Here is a 17,866-nt window from a genome sequence, read left to right as displayed (position 1 = left end):
TATAAGAGCTTTCTAATGGTCACTTAATCGGTCACTTCTGCATTAAAAATATTATCAGTATATCCACAAACCTCACTAGGAGATGTGTCAGTTACCTTCAACTTCACCTACTGATGTAGCTGAAATCCACTGTGACTAGCTAGGTCTGTGCTTTGGCTGGAGTAGGTCCTCATAGAAACTCTGTCTGCTCAGTCTTCTTGATTTACTTGCCTAAAACAGACTCCCAGCGTGATTAAGGCATCTCCTCCCAGTAATAAAAAATGCAGAGAAATTCTCCTATGACATATGGGATTGTAAAACAAGTATATACAGTGTATAGCAAGCTTGCTTTTCTTTCCACACTACCAGTTCTTTCCAAACCATCTGTATTCATCTGTGTTAATAATCTGCCTCTGCCGAAAGTCCTAGCAAGTCTTAGGCTGGTTATATTATGTGAGTTGTCATATCTGTTTGTTTCTTATTTTACTGTTGTTGGTCTGTTTGCCAGCCTTTTGTTCTTTCTGCATTGTGATCTCATCCCATCATTCCTGTGTCCTTGTCCAAATTGCAGCTGTTTAAAGGTGACTGTGAGCTCTTCCTGTCTTATCTCATTGCACACAGTTTAAACTCTCTTCAGTAGATTTTTTTAAGATTTTTTTCCCATGAACTGAAGTTCACTATTACTGATTGTTGTGCAGTCGTGGTTGTTTTTTGGTGTATTGTTTCTTTTCTTCAGTTGAAAACATTTGACAGTGTAGTGTTAGGTAGGCTTCCCTGTTATGTCTGCTACAGGCAGTCTTATGGAGGAAACTAAGATTTTAAAGATTGTGGTAATTTTATACCAAGCTGTTGACATTTTTCTGACTTTATCTAACAGAAGCCTAATTTCCTCTTCAGTCTTTACCATAATTTGGGTATCAGTTATACAAGATAAAAAGTTTACCCAAAGGACTTTAAGTTTTGATGGATGAGTTAGTTATTTAAGAGTGGGGGGACTTGTATTAATTGGAATTTTTTGAACCTGTGTCAGGGCAAGGTGTAGTGAAACTTGTAATTATTTTATTAGGATTTCCTATAAAAAAAGTGCAAGTGTTTATATATGCATAACGCTGAAGGAGTTGAGTACTGTGTAATTTCCCTAAATACTACAATTCAACATCATGCGTGCTTATTTAGCTGTGGCAAAAATGTTTAAGCCTATTTTTCTTGGTTATTTGTCTTTAGGATTCCAGGTTCAGAAATAGTAATCACATGTAGTGTTTTTCTGTTTGTTTGTAAGTAAACAATTGTTTTTCTTTTCAGTTGTTCTGATTGGCTCATCAACATATGCCGAAGAAAGAAAGACCTGAAGGCTCGCACAGTGTGGCTTGGGTGTCCTGAGAAGTGTGAAGAAAAATACCCCAAAAATGCCATCAAAAATCAAAAATACAACATGTTTACCTTTATACCTGGGGTAAGGCTACTTTTGGTGTTGGGCTTGCTATGTGTTCTGCAGGGTTTTTTTATGATTCTGCAAAAAGGTAATTGTATTTGCCCAGATTCTTCTTTTTCTTTTTACATTTATTTTGATGTTTTCCATTAAATTTGACAGTTGAGAGCAAGGCTGCTTTTTTTCTAAATTGTTTTGTTTTCAAAGGGATATTTGCTAAAGAAGTGTGGTGCGTATGATTAAATGAATGGAATTCAGTGAACCTTTGGGAATCTGAGATGTGTTTCTTTGCACTTGGCTTTTCATCGTTAGAAATTTGTAATCCTCTTTTTGAAACAAGCACTTCTGCACAGTCAGTTGTGAAAATACTGTGAACCACTGACTTAAATAATGTATTCTGAAACAGGCAAGTCGTTAAAGGACAAAAAGATCCTACTGCTTTTATTTATATGATGACAAGTAAGGCCTAGTTTATTGAACTAACACTTTCAGAGTTGCATTTTTTTTTACTGTTTTTAAAAATAGTGATGTCGTTTTGGTTTTGAACGCAGTTCTTCAGAGGGTACTTTTCTGGAGTTGAAGTTTTTTTCACTTGTTTTCCTAAGAAGCCATATTGCATCTTAATTTCAGTTTTTGGCTTGTAATTGTCATGTTGTATATGAAGACAAAAGAGATAGTTTTATCTAGTTCATACTTTTTTAAAAAAATGCTATTATAATGAAATACAATAATAGAGAAGACAAATTTTGAAGCTTCAGTAGTACATGTATGCTGCTATTCATGTTAAATTTTACTAATATGCTTTTGCTCATAGTTCTGCTAGTACCATCCAGGAGTCCTGTGTCCTGTTGCAAAAACTGAATGCCTTGCACATTTGAATATAGACATGCTTTGTTTTAAATTTTTTATGTAAGTGATCATGCTGGTTTTTAAAAGTATTGATTCTGTTCTTCTGGCTTCTTCAGTCCAATGACTGGCAGGTGTTTGCTAATACACTTCTTTACTAAAACGAAAAAAAAAATTAATGGCTTTGTAATTAAGACTGATCTCCTGTCAAAGAAATAAAATTTCGCTTATCACAGGTGGATAAAATATTCTCATCTCTATTGAACAATGTAAATGTTTTCTTTGGAAGTTTAAATTATTAAATGCACTGAAATGGGTTAAGCCACATATGTTTTCCTAAAGGTCACAAAATTCATTAAGCATATAGTAAGCCATTGATTATTTTAAGTAGAAATCTGCAGTGTAGATTACAAATCCTAAACTAGATTCATGTTTCCTATAGGGATCAGCCCTAGCTTGCAATTACCTGTTGAGAGAGAGAATGTTCTTTTCTGATCTTTTGAAAATCTTGTTTTTTACAATATAGGCAGACTCAGATTTTTATTTTGATGGTAGTATTTAGAAACTCAATAGTGAATGAGATGCTAAACATAAAGCCTAGTAGTTGGTGGAAATAAAATTTTTCTAAATTTTAATTTTAGTCATAAATTAACACTTTTCACTGATTAGAAATACTATGTAGCTGTCCAGTTTTTATGCTGTTCCACTAGAAGTAATTTGTAGGAAACATAGTTGTATTGGTTTGAAACCTATGAATGTAACAAAGTCATAAATATTGACTCCAATGATTAACCCTGATTGAAATTTTCAGCATGTGAAGTTCTGTGTTCTGTTTAGACTTGTGTAATTTTTAATGTTGCAGCTGGCAATGGGTAATATTAAATTATTTCATATCAAAATATGAGCTTAAAATGACATTTAGATTAACAACACTTTGCATACTGGATAAAAGAGCTGCAACATTTCCAAAATATAATCTGATTTCTTAACATTTTATAATATACTTAGCACTTCTTCATTTATCATAGAATCATATCATAGGATGGTTTGGAAGGGACCTCAAAGATCATCTAGATCCAACCCCTGTGTTTTGGCAGGGACATCTCCCACTACACCAGATTGCTCAAAGCCCCGTCTACCTGCTCATGAACAGTAAAATGATGGGGCTTCCACAACTTTCCTGGGCAACCTGTTCCAGTGTCTCACCACCATCATAGCAAAGAATTTCCTTTGTTCCATTTGCTATTGCTATCTTAGTACAGCTGCTTAGGAATATTGTGTAAATTTCCATAAAGAGTATTACCTGTGATGGGCAGGCTTTTAAGGTCTCTCTCCTGAACTTCAAAGCAGTCATTTTTTTAATCAGTTTTGTGTAACTGGAGACTCTTCAATTTGCTTAACTAGACTGAAGTGTTTAGCTTTGTACTGAATGAACACGAGAGTGATCTGCCAGCATTCAGAAGATTTGTAGGAAGGTGCTTTTTAAAAACTTCCACCTTCTCCTGCAAGATGGGTGAGCTTGCAGATCTGCACCTCTCAAAGTACTCCGTGACCTGGTATATCAAGCCTTTGTAAACAGTTAAGCATACCACTAGAAATTAGTATGTGAACTTCATCAGTATTAACATAAGGTACAGTTTCAAGCTCAGCTGGCTTCATTTTGGAAGAACAGTCCAAAGTTCCCCACAGCTTCAGATTTTATGTTTTTGGCTTTACAGTGTTGTTGTTTAATTGTGGAATAGAATTCCATGCTTTTGAAAAACATCTTCTGATTTGGGGCTGTTTAGGTAGCTTTTAGCTGAACATCAATGTAGTGCTCTTGCAAGAAACAACTTTGGGGTACTGCTGCTTTGTCCCAGACAGAAAGACACTTTGAAGTGAACTTTTCTGAATATTTTCTCCTAGGGCACAAGTTTTTATATAATTGAGTAATAATGTTGGAAATAAATACCTGTTTAATAACTTTGATTTTCCTGCAGAAGTCATTGTAATATTAACTGAATTCTGAGATTAAAAGATGGAGACACTCTTTGAATGTAGCTTTTTTCTGTTTTGAATCTTTTAGCTTTTGAAACAAGTTATTATCCATTTCCTCAAATTTCAGTGTTCCAAGTTCAGTAGCCAGTTGTGATCATCCTTGATGGAAGTGCCTTGTTATCCTGGCCTACTAAAGAAATATGTGAAGTCTTTGAAGATTCAAAATTCTATAAAATTAGTTACGTTCTTAGCATTGTTATAATAACTAAAGCAATATTGAGAATATTCACTTGCTAAAGTGGTGTGTCTAGTTACCAAAGGTATCCTTGCATCTGTCGTTCCTTTGGAGTATACGACAGTGTATCATGTGATAAGGTTGCCTTGGCTGCAGTGACTATGAAGTGGTGTAATTTAGGATCCTTAGGACAACAAGGAGAGTACAAAGCAAGCTCACTGTCGTGGACTTCAGCTGAGCAGACTTGGACCTCTTCAGGGATCTGCTTGGTTGGGAACCGTGAGATGAGACCCTGGAGGGGAGAAGAGCCCAAGAAAGCTGGTCAGTATTCAAGAATCACTTCCTCCAAGCCCAGGAGCAATGCATCCCAACAAAGAGGAAGGCAGATAAGAATGCCAGGAGGCCTGCATGGATGAACAGGGAGCTCCTGGACACAATTAGATGTAAAAAGAAAGTCTACAGAGGGTGAAAGCAAGGACAGGCAGCCTGGGAGGAATACAAAGTTTTCTGTGCAGTCTGGTATCAAGTTAGGAAAGTTAAAGCCCAGATAGAATTAAATCTGACCAGGGACATCAAGGGTAACAGTAAAAGCTTCTACAGTTAATGTCAGTGATGAGGCGTGATATGGAGAAGGCTGAGGTACTCGACATTTTTTTGCCTTGGTCTTCACTGGCAGGGATTTTGGCTATGCCACCTAAGTTGCAGAAGGCAGTGGCAGGAACTGGGAGAAGGAAGATATACCCACTGTAGGAGAAGAGTGGGTCTGAGCCCATCTAAAGGGCACGAAAGTACACAGGTCCGGAGCACTTGACAGGATCTGTTCATGGCTTCTGAAGGAGCTGGCAGATGAAGATGCAAAGCCACTTTCCAGCATATTTTAAACTTCATGGCAGTCTGGTGAAGTTCCCACTGACTGGAAAAGGGGAAACAACCCTGATTTTCAAAAAGGTTAAAAAGGAAGATGCAGGGAACTACAGGCCAGTCAGCCTCACCTCTGTGCCAGGCAAGTTCATGGAGCAGATCCTCTTGAAAGCTCTGCTAAGGCATGTGGAAAAGCTGAAGGTGCTCAGCTTCACCAAGGACAAATCATGCCTGACTAATTTGGTGACCTTTTACAGTGAGGTCACAGCACTGGTGGAAGAGGAGAGAGCAACTGGTGTCATCTACCTGTACTTGTGCAAAGCGTTTGACACTTTTCCACATGACATACTGGTCTCAAAATTGGAAAGATATGGATTTGATGCATGGACCACTCAGTGGATGAGGAACTGACTGGATGGTCACACTCAAAGAGTTGTGGTCAACAGCTTGATATCCACATGGAGACGAGTGACTAGTGGTGTTCCTTGGGGGTTGGTGCTGGGTGTGGGACTGTTTAACATCTTTGTTGGTGACATGGACAGTGGAATTGAACGCACCCTCAGGAAGTTGCTGACAACAGCAAGCTGTGTGGTGAGGTCAACATGCTGGAGAGAAGGGATGCCATCCAGATGGACCTTAACAAGCTTGAAGGATGGGCTGATGCCAACCTCATGAAGTTCAGTAAGGCCAGGTGTAAGATCCTGCACCTGAGTTGGGGAAATTCCAAGCAGGAATACAGGCTGGATGGAGAATAGATTGAGACCAGCCCTGAGGAGGACTTGGAGGTGTTGGTTGGTGAAGAGCTCAACATGAGCTGGCAATGTGTGCTTGCAGCCCAGAAAGCCAGCTGTGTCCTGAGCTGCATCAAAAGAAGTGTGGCCAGCAGGTCAAGGGAGGTGATTCTTCCCCTCTTCTCCACTCTTGAGACCCCACCTGAAGTATGTGTACAGTATGTGTAAAGTATGGTGTACAATTCTGGGGCCTCTAGCACATAAAGGACGTGTAGCTGTTGTAGTGAGTCCAGAGGAGGGCCACAAGTATGATCGAAGGTCTGGAGCACCTCTCCTATGAAGACAGGCTGAGAGAGTTGGGGTTGTTCAGCGTGAAAAAGAGAAGGCTCTGGAGAGACCTTATAGCAGCCTTTCAGTATCTGAAGGGAACCTGCAGGAAAGCCGGGGAAAACTTTTTGTAGTGATAGGACCAAGGGGTAATGTATTTAAAACTTGAAGAGGGGGGATTGAGGTCAGACATTAGGAAGAAATTCTTCACCATGAGGGTATGTAAGGCACTGGAATAGGTTGCCCAGGGAGCTTGTGGAAGCCCCCTCCCTAGCGGTGTTCAAGGCTGGGGTGGATGAGGCTTGTGCAGCCTGGTCTAGTGTGAAGTGTCCCTGCTCATAGCAGGGGGGTTGGAACCTGATGATATTTGAGGTCCTTTCCAACCTTAACCATTCTATGATTCTGATTTTTAGGAAGAAAAGTTTTAGCAGTTGAAAATGAAAACTTAATGTAAGCATTAAAGGTTCAGATAGTCACATACTTTACTTTTTTTTATTTGATAGTATATAAAATAAATTCAAAACTGGTTTTAACTCATAAACATAAAGGTGTCTATTGTGGATATAAAATTATTGCAAGATACTTATACAGACACCAGATTTCTGTTTACTGTTAAAATTTCAGTGTAAATCTTTGCACAGTGATCTCAGTATATATTTACTATTTGTAAAGATTGACTTCACATAGTCCTGTTTTCATAACACCAAAAGTTTTTCAAATTGGTTTGTTGGAGTGAAAACAAAAATAGCAATATAATTTTAAAATAACTTATAGTGCATGTAGTAGTTCAATATATAGCATGTTGTGCTAATAGTACCACATACAATATGGCATAAGTATGCCTTATGATGGTTTTATATCTACTATAATGAAGAAGTTAATTTTATGTACATGATGGGTACAATTTTAAGGCATTTCTATGTATTTTGTTTTTTCATTTTAGGTTTTATATGAACAATTCAAGTTTTTCTTGAATCTCTATTTTCTCGTCGTGTCCTGCTCACAGTTTGTACCAGCATTGAAAATAGGCTACCTGTACACGTACTGGGCTCCTCTGGTAAACAGAAAGATACTATTAACTAGTTGTTTTGTTTTTTAAATTTAGATTAAAAAAAAAATATGTATGTGCATATTTCATAAATTTGCATCTGGTAAACTACAGTGGTTAAAGTGTGTAACAGTAAAGTAACTTACTTGACATAGTATTTTACAGCAGATACTCCAGAAGGTGTTGAGGGCCTTTCCCCCTTTCCCCCTGACATGCCTGCACTACTGCCCCACAGGCTGGAGATTATTTTTGTGAAACAGGTAGTCTTTCTGGCTGCTGGTGACTTGAGAGGTTTTTAAAAAAAAACAAACAAAAAAGCCCTCCAGCCTAGTAAAGAACTTTATTTGGCAATGTAGGTGATTCGTGTGCTGAAGTTCTTCAGTTTATGATTTGCTCACTATTTTATATTTTCTGGCTAGGTCAGAATTGAAGGAATAAATTTTTTCCGTTCCTTCTGTATTGGTTTTGATCATGTCTTGCTTTCACAAAAATAGAGAAAATATTTTAAGCCATGACTAAAGCAGGAGGAAAATGCATCTTGAAAATGTTACTCATTAAATGTGCTTTTCTTGATTCGTTGCCCTGACAGTTGCACTGGCTTCCTTATGTCTTTATTATTGAGCCCTCTGCAGTATTTTCTTGGGAAACTGTTCAAACCATTTGCTTCTGACTCAGATTTCCTAAGGTTTGAAAATGGTGTTCTTTTTAGAGGAGGCCCTTTTCATAGTATTCCGTGTATATTCATATGATTTGGACATTGTTTTGTTTGTAACCAGATCATTACCTTTTCTTTAATCTTCTTTTTCCTGGCCCCTCCACCCCTGGCTTTAAAGCAAGGCAGGAAGAACAACAACTCTGTTGTTTTCTAAATTTATTTTAAAATGGTATTTTCCAGTAGTATTTATTCTCAGTGACATTCAAGAGGAACAGTGACATGCTGACTGTTTCACTAAAGAATGTTCTTAACAAGTCAATAGAGTAAATATTCTGAATTTATTTCATTGTTTTAATAGTTGTACATCCTTTTAAGTATTGATAAACAGAGTCTGCCTTGGAGGTTCTTCATCCCTCTATTTCCAGACAACTTTTGGCTTCTGCTGGAACAAAATCCACTTCAAAGACAGAAATGTTGTTCAACAGTGGGATTTGAAATTGACAAAGGTCCTTGTCACTGACCCAGTAAAAGACAGAAGTTGGTCTGTTCTGGAAGCTGGTCTCTTCACAGTAAAGTGCCTTGTACAGTTCTGTATGTTTGTGAGGTAGTAAGGAAAAAACCCACTTAGCATCTTATCCCTGCACAAAGAAGGGAGAAAATGTATTTTGCAAATACTAGTAATCTGTTCTGTTTAGATGTTTGTCTTATTCAAGGATATTTTGAATTAGGTTTCACACTTCACATACACCTTGAAAATACAAAAAAATGTCTCGGTCTAGTGGTACTGTTTTTTCTGAACTCTTTTGTTTCTACTTGAATAGCTTTTCTACTAGTGATTAACCTCCAGGTAAAAGTGATTAATTGCATGTTGAGTAAGGCTTAGTATGTATGATGCAAATATAAAACAAATACTTGAGTCAGACCCATTGTACTGTCTTGCTTAAGAGTTAAGTTTTGTTTTCTTTGAAGACCATGTAACTGCTGATAAATTTTCAGTAATAGTCAAGGAGTAGCTATGACTTGGCTGTATTTTCTCTGAAGATTTTAAAGGAAAAATTGTTCATTCTGATACTTAAAACCAACTGAAAGCACCTTGACTATGTGATAAAAGATTTGGGGGGGTTGATGGTGGTGGGGTTTGAGGGGTTTAAGTATTTTTTCTTTGTTGGCTTTCTGTTTTGTTGGTGTTTTTTGTTTTACTTGAACAGTGACACACACTTAGATCAAGCACTGGAGTTCTTCAGACATGGCTCTGTTTTACTGGTTTATTGTAATTTGCAAGTAGGGAATGAATTTCTCATTTCAAGTCCACCATACAAAGGACATAAAGCATACAAGTTTGATTTTAAGCAATATGCTAAGCTTATATTTAACTGCTTCCAGTTAAAGAAAGATGACTGTTTTTTGTGAGATTGGCTTCACAATTTCAGCTTGCCTTTGGAAGAGTAGCAGGTTCCTCTGAACAAATGAGGAAGAAGGGAGATGCCTGTTTAAATTTCTCCTCATAGGCATCGTCAGCTGTACTGAGCTGCCCAGCAAGGTATAGTGCCACTAGAGGAAATTATTGCAATTAACACCTTGCATTCTGTGCTTAGATTACTGTCTCATTTATGAGATAGGTGCAAATGGCTATATTTGAAGGTGCTTCAGGAGTGCCTTTTTTTTTATGCTGCCAAAATATCTGTGCTGCTAAAGTTAATGAAAATGGTATTGCTGAAAAAGGGTAAAACCCTACTGCTCATTCAGTTATGCCCTAGAAGTGAAGAGGAATGCATTTTGCAAAGGAACTTTTTTTTTTCTATGTAATTCTAATATAATTGTTGTAGCTAATGTCAACCTGAATAAATAAGTGTTTAACTATAAGCAACAGAATACAGCATGGTATTTAGGGCTGGAACTGCAAGGCTTACTATTGAAGCCCCTACTATAAAAACCTTACTATTGAAAAGGACAACTGTAGTCAAGACACCTTTAAAAAAAACTGCACCTTCACTCCTTTCTTCTTGCTGGGGGGTTAGAGGGAGGTTGGTACGCTATTGAACTGTAGAGAAGAAATCTAATAGTATAAATTTTCTTCTAGAGAAGGAGGGTGTCTGAATCTCTAAAACCTTATCTTTGGAGGATTTAAGAGTATTTGAATTTTTTAGCCATCTTACTCATAGTAATGATAAGTTCCCTTTCCTTTTGAAAGTTTTATTTCCCTTTCACTGATGGACAAAGACCGACTACTTGAGTTCAAGAAGCCAGAAGAACATACCTGAGGATATTTAGAAAGGGAGGAAGGACACTCTTACATGCTCATCCATGAACTGTTCTGTATCCTCTCTGTAGTCTCTTTAGCTTTACTGTTGTTTGTGGCCAGCCAGAAATCGTGTTAGTTGCATGTAGCACACTGTGCTTCCAGCAGAAGCTGCAGTGGCACTGTCCTGTGAAAGTAGCAGCAAAAGCATGTATAGTTTTTTCAGAACAAACCCCTTTTTTCTTTGTGAATATTTGTGACATACTGGTAAATAACTACATTTACAATGGCAAAAGTAATTAAATTAGCCATCTGGTATTTGTCTGGTAGGAAAAAGGCAGTGAATTCAGTATGAGAAATTGAGACTTTTTGCTAAAGCCCTGGAACCTGTGGAAGATAGGGAAGTATTAAGATTCCAAAGAATCGTAATTTTTAAAATTTCAAGTGATATCTAAATTGCATGTATTTGGAGATGTAGCTATTAGAATTTTATTTGTACAAGTATTGTTTTCCTTCTTTTTTCTTTTTTTTTGAGTAGTCCAAGGTACGATTTTAACAAATTGAAGAAATAACTAAAATCCAAATGAGAGAAAAAAGTACATCTTCTAAAGCACATGTTCTTACTCTGTATAGTGTTCCTACTTGTGTGTTTCTGTTCTAGCACTGAGAATTCTGAATTGCATAATCCTGTCTTTAACAGGGATTTGTTTTGACAGTCACGGTGGTACGGGAAGCTGTTGATGAATTTCGACGTTACAAGAGAGACAAGGAAATGAACTCACAGTTATATAGCAAGCTGACAGTACGAGGTTAGCAAAACCATTTGTATAAATCCTTAAAATATTTAATCTTTTTCTTATATATACATTGATTTCAGGTCTAGGAAGTTACTAACATTCTCAAACTGCACTATTCACAATGAAACTTAACACTTAACTAAATTAACTGTTCGATTTCCCTCAGATAAGTACGACGGTTAAACCTGATCTATTTTAGAAGTGTTGTACATCTTTTGTTGTTTGTAAAATAAAGATGTATGTATATAATTGTATATATTTTTTAAGCATTCTGCTGTTCAGTACTACTACTTTCGAGTGCAGTTCTCCTCTGAAATGGATACCGAACAATAACTCAGCAACACTGCCAGCTATGTATCAAGTGTATGTAGGAAATAAGGGATCAGTAACTACGAAATACAATCTAATTAAAATTCACTAGAGCCTTTCAAACTTGGTGGATATATTTATACTTAAGAAAAGGAAGATGGATTGTGAGTCAGCTTCAGTATCAAAAGTATTTCTTTCAGTTTTTGCATATAATTTGAAATCTATATAATAATGCAGTAGGAACAGCCAGTTTTCTTTCCAGAAATTAATCAAAGGAGAAGTCACAGTTATGACCTCTTTTTGACTCATAACCTTTGACAGTTTTTCACAAAGACGCTTAAGAAAATGAAGCACTTCAGCTGTCAAGTGGCAATTAAATTTGATGGGCTATTGTAAATTTTAAACATGGGCATAAGAGAAAAAACTGCACTGCTCTCCACTTTCATGTTGCTTACCATATTTTACTGTTCGGGTTCAGAACAGAGTGCCACATAGAAAGGTGCTGAAAATAATGAATAAGCTATTATCAAGTCAAACTGTAGTGAATAACTTCACCAAAGTACATGACCTTGTTATTACCCTTGAAAGTTATTTTGCTAAAATATCCTAGGAAGTTTCTGTTAAGGAGTTTCCTTGGCATAGAAGTTCCAGAAAGTGGAAAGCCGTTCAGGAATGTGAGGTTGCATTACAAGCAGTTTGGGTATGTGGCTTACATTATGGCAAGCATAAATTCAGTTCACTAATTCTCAACATAAATTTCACTGCCTTTTTTAGTATATCTTGGTGATTATCTGCTAACAGTCAGTGGGAAGAGTAACCACATCAGATCTGGAAAACGTAATTATAAACTAAACTGGAGTAGCTCTGAATCCTATTCTCCCCAGAAAAAAAAAAATAAAAAAAAAATAAAAGCTTGTAATGTAGCTCAAGTATGTTCTGTCTGAAAACTTACCCTATTTTTAAAAGTAGTTAGAAGGTAAGTAAGTAGGCAACAGTCTCAGTGATAACATAACCTAGCAGCTGAGAAGAATTTTTACTGCTTCCTCACAGTATGGAGACTTGCATTTCTGAAATTTACATACAGAAGAGAGCAACTGTAGTGAATATTTATCTGTTTGTTCCTTCCTTGTCAGCCTGAAATAGTGTTACCAACATTTAGGCATGCCACTGTGGAAATTTGCAAATGGGATAGTTACAATTTGTTTAACGTAAGTGGTTTCATTGCTGGACTCCAGATATTTGCAGTCTCTAATACAATCTGTAAAGAAATGGGATCTTAACAGCTTTTCTTTCAAAAGTGTAATTTAACCTGCTAGTTGACTTACTAGTATTTTAGATCTGTTATGGTAGGCCACTGAAGGCTCACCTTTGAAATACTACAGCCTAACCTCTTCAGCAATAGTGTTAGTAATCTTGAAATCCTTAGCTGTGGAAGCACATGCATAGTTTATAGTTACCAATGTAATATAAAAGTCAAGACTGACATTTGCTGTTTTAAGTGCTAAATTTGGTGCCTTTTTTCACTTGTTTAGAGCTAATATTAGAGTTTCAGATAAATTGCTAGGAGTTTCAGCAACATTTAAGTAGAAGCTTTGAAATTCCGACTTCCTCTTTCCCAGCTCATGAAATATTTTGTGAGGTTATGTGTATTCAAGAAACGTTAAATTTTTTAGATTCTCCTAGAAGTATGGAAGTTGTCAATTTAAAATTTGATTTGGTCACCTTGACACAGCTGTTTTCAGATACAGAGTAGAGATTTACAAGTAGCATACAATAGTACATAGGTAAAGCCTGGCAGTTAAATCAGGAACTGGTGTGTAGAGAGCAGTGACTTACTCAAAACTTTAAATAATCCCCTTTTTAACAAAGGATAATGACTTTAACCCACAAATGTTTGTCTGTTTCTACTTTGAAGTGACATCATGAATTCATACTTGTTTATTGTTTTCTTTTGTGGGTTCTTTTTTGTTTGTTTGTTGGTTTGTTGTGTTTTTTTTTTTTTTAAATTATATTCTACTAACAGTGTTTTGAGTTGTGGCCAATTTTGAGAAGGAAACATTGCAGTACCCGCTCAAAATTAAGCTGTACTAAAAATTTCCACAAATACATACATAAAATAATGAATAGATGATAAATTGCACATTCTTTGTAGTATAGGGTTCTTTTTTAATGAGGCATTCTGAAGCTGAAAGATAGAATTTTAAGGCAAGAATAGGACTTCTTGCTATGATAATATTAGATTTTTACAGGTTTTGAGAAGGATTTTGGTGTTCATCAGTTCAAAGCAATAAAGTCAAGTACTACACTTCTGCAAACTAATTTTATAAATAACTTTCAATATAATCTGCCTAATTTTTAATGACAGCAGTACTCTTCAAGTGAAAAAATTCAGTTAGACTATATACTAACCTACAGGCTAATGGTTTGGAGAAAGAAGGCTTTGTTAGTTGTGAAAGAAAAACATGATACTAATTTAATTAAAAGACTGAAAATTGATGCCACTCTTTAGAGTAACTTTTCAGAGTGGAACTGCACTTTACACTGCTCTAGAAACTTTTTCTAGTGATTTCGTGACTTAAGTAGTTTTTAAAGCCTTTTCTTTGAAATAGGTGGGGTTTTTTTGTCTCGGAGATGGAGAAACTGACATAGAGAGGTGAAGCAGGTTGCCTTTGCTCAAACTGGACAGTAGGAAGACTTAAAGTTAGCAAGGTTCAGTGTTACCTAAGTTTTAATTGTACCAGTTATGGAAGATAAAGAGAATGTAATCACTTCTAGTTAGTTGTTTTGCAAAATTCTTTATTTACTATAGAGAAAGGTATTTGTAGCAAGAGAAGCTTGTGATTTATTACTTTTATAGTGTGGTGGACTGATTTGTTAATTAAATTCTTTTTTATACACTGTTGCAGTAGATTAAAATCAGGAAGTCTTTTACTGGCTACCAGTGTTGGCTTTCTGTGGAGTCATTCTTAGTCTCGGGAACCCCTGAACAGATAAAACATGTGAATGTTGTCTTATGACCTGCATGTTGCTAGTATAAGAAGTACCAGCTTTTTGAAGATGCTGGATTCATATTTGTGACTCTTGAAGATGTAGAATTTATTTTTAATAATTGAAGACCTTGAATATGTATTTGTTCTGATCAGTAAGTCTCACGTTATTTTTTATAATAATGAGTTGTTTCAAGCAGGAGGTTAAGGGACAATGGGACATCTGTTGTGTTACTTAATTGTACTTAGGCAGCAATGACTAGTTTAATGTCTAATGTCCACATACTAATTCTGATCCGTGAGATATCCAGTGTTAGTCAGTTTTCTATTTGTTGTGTAACACAGCAAATCTGTCTTCAGTCATCCCTTGGTGAATTTACTATGTGTTACTTTGCGCTTCTGAAGAGGGTGAACCTGCTACATGTGAATGGTTTTTTAATCCTTTGCAGCAAGTGATAAAACATGCAAATCAGTAAATGGGTTGTTTTTGTAAGCAAGTCAAGTAAGTGTACTCATCTCCTTGTCTTTTACGTGAATCTTTTCCCTTGCATACTTTCCTAGATTATTGTATTGAATCTCTGAAGTTGTTCAGTGTATGATGCTTTCTGCTGTGTTAATCTTTTTGAGATGTTTATTGCAAAATCAGCTTTCCTTTTTTGCTTACCATTCTGCAAATGCTTAACAAATAGTTTTCAGTCAGTATGCAAGTTAAAGTTGGAGGGAGGAAGACTATCTCCCTGTAGAATTGAAATTATCAGGGTATCGAAGATCCTGTTGATTGAATTGCCTTTTTCTGCTTCAGAGCAGCTCAGCTGTGTATCCTTCTGTAGAGCAGAAACTGCAATGGAAAAAAAAAAATTTAGAACTATGCATGCAGGTTTGAGGTGGTTTTTTTTTCTTTCCGAAGAGACTTACATTTTTGGTGCAGCTTCTTGTCACATGCACTTTGGTGTGAAAAGTTAAGTGCCTGTGAAAAAATGCTGCTATTCTGCAGAAGAATTGCCAAGTTCATAAAAAGGCTGTTATTTCTTTCATTAAACTACCAAAGGTGATTGGATGGTAAAATTGCAAAGCATTTTTAACTCTTTTTCCTTCCCATTCTTGAAGTTAGCAGTCCTGCCCTTAACCTTTCCTAGTTAGGCCTGCCCATGCAGCGTTACTGAAGTTTTGAAGAAAAAAGATCAGTAAGAAAATAACTAACTCTAAAAGTCACACTATAGGTTACAGAGAGGCATGCATCTGTCACTTCATCTCAGGATGTTTAACATGACTTTCAGAAGTGTTGCAAAACTCACTTTGCAACCTGCAAAGCAAAAGAAAAAAATTAATGTCTGGAATGAGATTAATGAAATATTTCTATCCCTGCTTCAAATGTGAAAGACTTAAGTCTGTACTGTATTTTAACGGGTGTTTAAGAATGTAGTGAAGCTAATTATATGTGCCAAAACTGTGTGAAATTGAGGAAATATCAGTAACAGCTATATATAAAAGAAGAACAAAGCATTAAAACTAGTATGTTTCCTTTAAAATCAGAGAATTGAGAAGTCTGTTTTAGAGAGCTACGGTGATTTGAGGTTTGTTGATTTTTTTCACTTTTAAGCTTACATTTATGCAGGGGGAACTGCTCTGTTCCTGATGTGCCACCTTACTGAGTTGATATCTCAGCTGACCTTTTTTTAAATTGCAAAATCATCTCTGTCAAGAGGCTTGTTATCTGGAACTTTGAATAAGGTGTTTGTCTTGATTTTTCTAATATTATTCTTTTGCAGTTACTTGAAATCTTTATTGAAACTTCTTACAACATTAGAATTTCAGCTCTTCAAGAACAGATCATGCTGCTTTTTCAAAAACCACTGCATAAAAAATAAATATCAGAATCTAGAGGCAGTTCATGCAGGCAGAGCATGCTGGGAGAGTGCTGAGAGACTGCTAATTATTGGCCAGGTAACAATGGGATCCACCTGGCAGGACAGAATACAACAGCATCTCTCAGCTCTGCACACTTCAGGGCTGATGCAGCTTCCCAGACTGATCTCTCCTGGCAAAACGCCACCACCCAGGTGTCAGGCTGTAGGGTCTACCCAGCTTGCACACCACTCTCAGATGGTAGTGATGACCATGCCTGCAGGATGTGTGCCCAGGTGAAGGAACTCCTTTGCCTTGTTCTGGAGCTCCTTGTGCTGAGAGAGCTGCTGATGTTGTTGCAAAGCTGCTCTCTGTAATCTTTGAGAAGTTGTGGAGATTGGGAGATCTCCCTGAAGACTGGAGGAAGGCTAATGTCACCCCATCTATAGGAAGGGTCCAAAGGAGGACCCAGGTAGTTACAGTCCCATTAGCCTTACTTAAGTCCCTGGGAAAGTCATGGAGCAAATCCTCCTGAGGACTGTCAACAGTAAGTTGAAGCACATGATTGGGAAAAGCCAACATAGATTTACCAGGGCCAAATTGTGCTTGACAAACCTGATTGCTTTCTGTGACAAAGTGACCTGCTTGGTTGGGTGCAGGGCGAGCAGCGGACATTCTCCAAGACTTTAGATACGGCCCCCCACAGTCTGCTCCTGGAGAAACTGACTCATTACAGCCTTGACAAGTGGTCTGTGCAGTGAGTGGGGAGCTGGGTGACAGACCATACCCAGAGGGTGGTATTTACTATTTACTAATAGTTTCTCCTCAAACTGGCAACCAGTCACATGTGGCGTCTCCCAGGGATTGATATTGGACCCAATGCTGTTTAACATCTTCATTAGTGACCTGAATGTTGGGATCAAGAGCACCCTCATGAAGTTTGCTGAGATGAGTGGAAAAGGTGAGACTCCAGAAGGGAGAGCCACTCTCCAGGATGACCTAGACAGACTGGAGGAGTGGGCTAACAAAAACCTTATGAAGTTCAGTGGGGAGAAGTGTACGGTCTTGCACCTTGGAACACATAACCCAGGAATGCAGTCCAGACTGGGATCCAGCTGACTGGAGAGCAGCCCTGTGGAAAGGGACCTAGGGGTCTTGGTGGATAACAGGCTCAACATGAGTGAACAGTGTGCTACAGGAGCAAAGAAAGCCAGTAGGATGCTGGGCTGCATCAACAAGGGCATCACCATCAGAGATCAAGAAGTCATCATCCCGCTCTACTTGGAGCTTCTCAGACAACACCTGGAGTATTGTGTTCCGTTTTGGTCCCTGCTCTACAAAAAGGATGTGGACAGGCTGGAGAGGGTCCAGAGAAGGGCCACAAGGATGATCAGAGGACTACAGAACCTGTCAAGAGGAGAGGCTGAGAGAACTGTTTGTTCAGTCTTAAGAAGAGAAGACTTTGAGGAGACCCTATTACAATGTTCCAGTACTTAAAGAGTGGCTTCCAAGAAGATGGAGACTCCCTATTTACAAGGAGTCACATGGAAAAGACAAGGGGTAATGGGCACAAGTTGCTGCTGGGGATATTCTGGTTGGAC

General features: G+C 37.4%; 1 protein-coding gene across 7 annotated transcripts in view; it reads left to right on the top strand.

Moving 5' to 3' along the window:
- Nucleotides 1-17,866, top strand: part of ATP9B (ATPase phospholipid transporting 9B (putative)) — a 163,833-nt gene that overhangs the window by 20,085 nt on the left and 125,882 nt on the right. For 6 of the 7 annotated variants that reach the window (XR_007888669.1, XR_007888668.1, XR_007888667.1 and 3 more), the window contains exons 3-5: nucleotides 1,282-1,432; nucleotides 7,329-7,442; nucleotides 11,028-11,136. Coding sequence is in view for 4 of the 7 variants with exons in the window: in XM_051611125.1 (XP_051467085.1) it covers nucleotides 1,282-1,432; nucleotides 7,329-7,442; nucleotides 11,028-11,136 (374 nt within the window). In the remaining 3 variants the exon portion in view is untranslated. The remainder of the gene's footprint in view (nucleotides 1-1,281; nucleotides 1,433-7,328; nucleotides 7,443-11,027; nucleotides 11,137-17,866) is intronic. The other variant, XM_051611126.1, reaches the window with a different exon arrangement.

This window comes from Apus apus, chromosome 2, assembly GCF_020740795.1.
Source record: "Apus apus isolate bApuApu2 chromosome 2, bApuApu2.pri.cur, whole genome shotgun sequence".
Taxonomy (NCBI): domain Eukaryota; kingdom Metazoa; phylum Chordata; class Aves; order Apodiformes; family Apodidae; genus Apus; species Apus apus.
The sequence above is the reverse complement of the archived record's forward strand: the minus strand, read 5'-3'. Positions and strand labels throughout refer to the sequence as shown.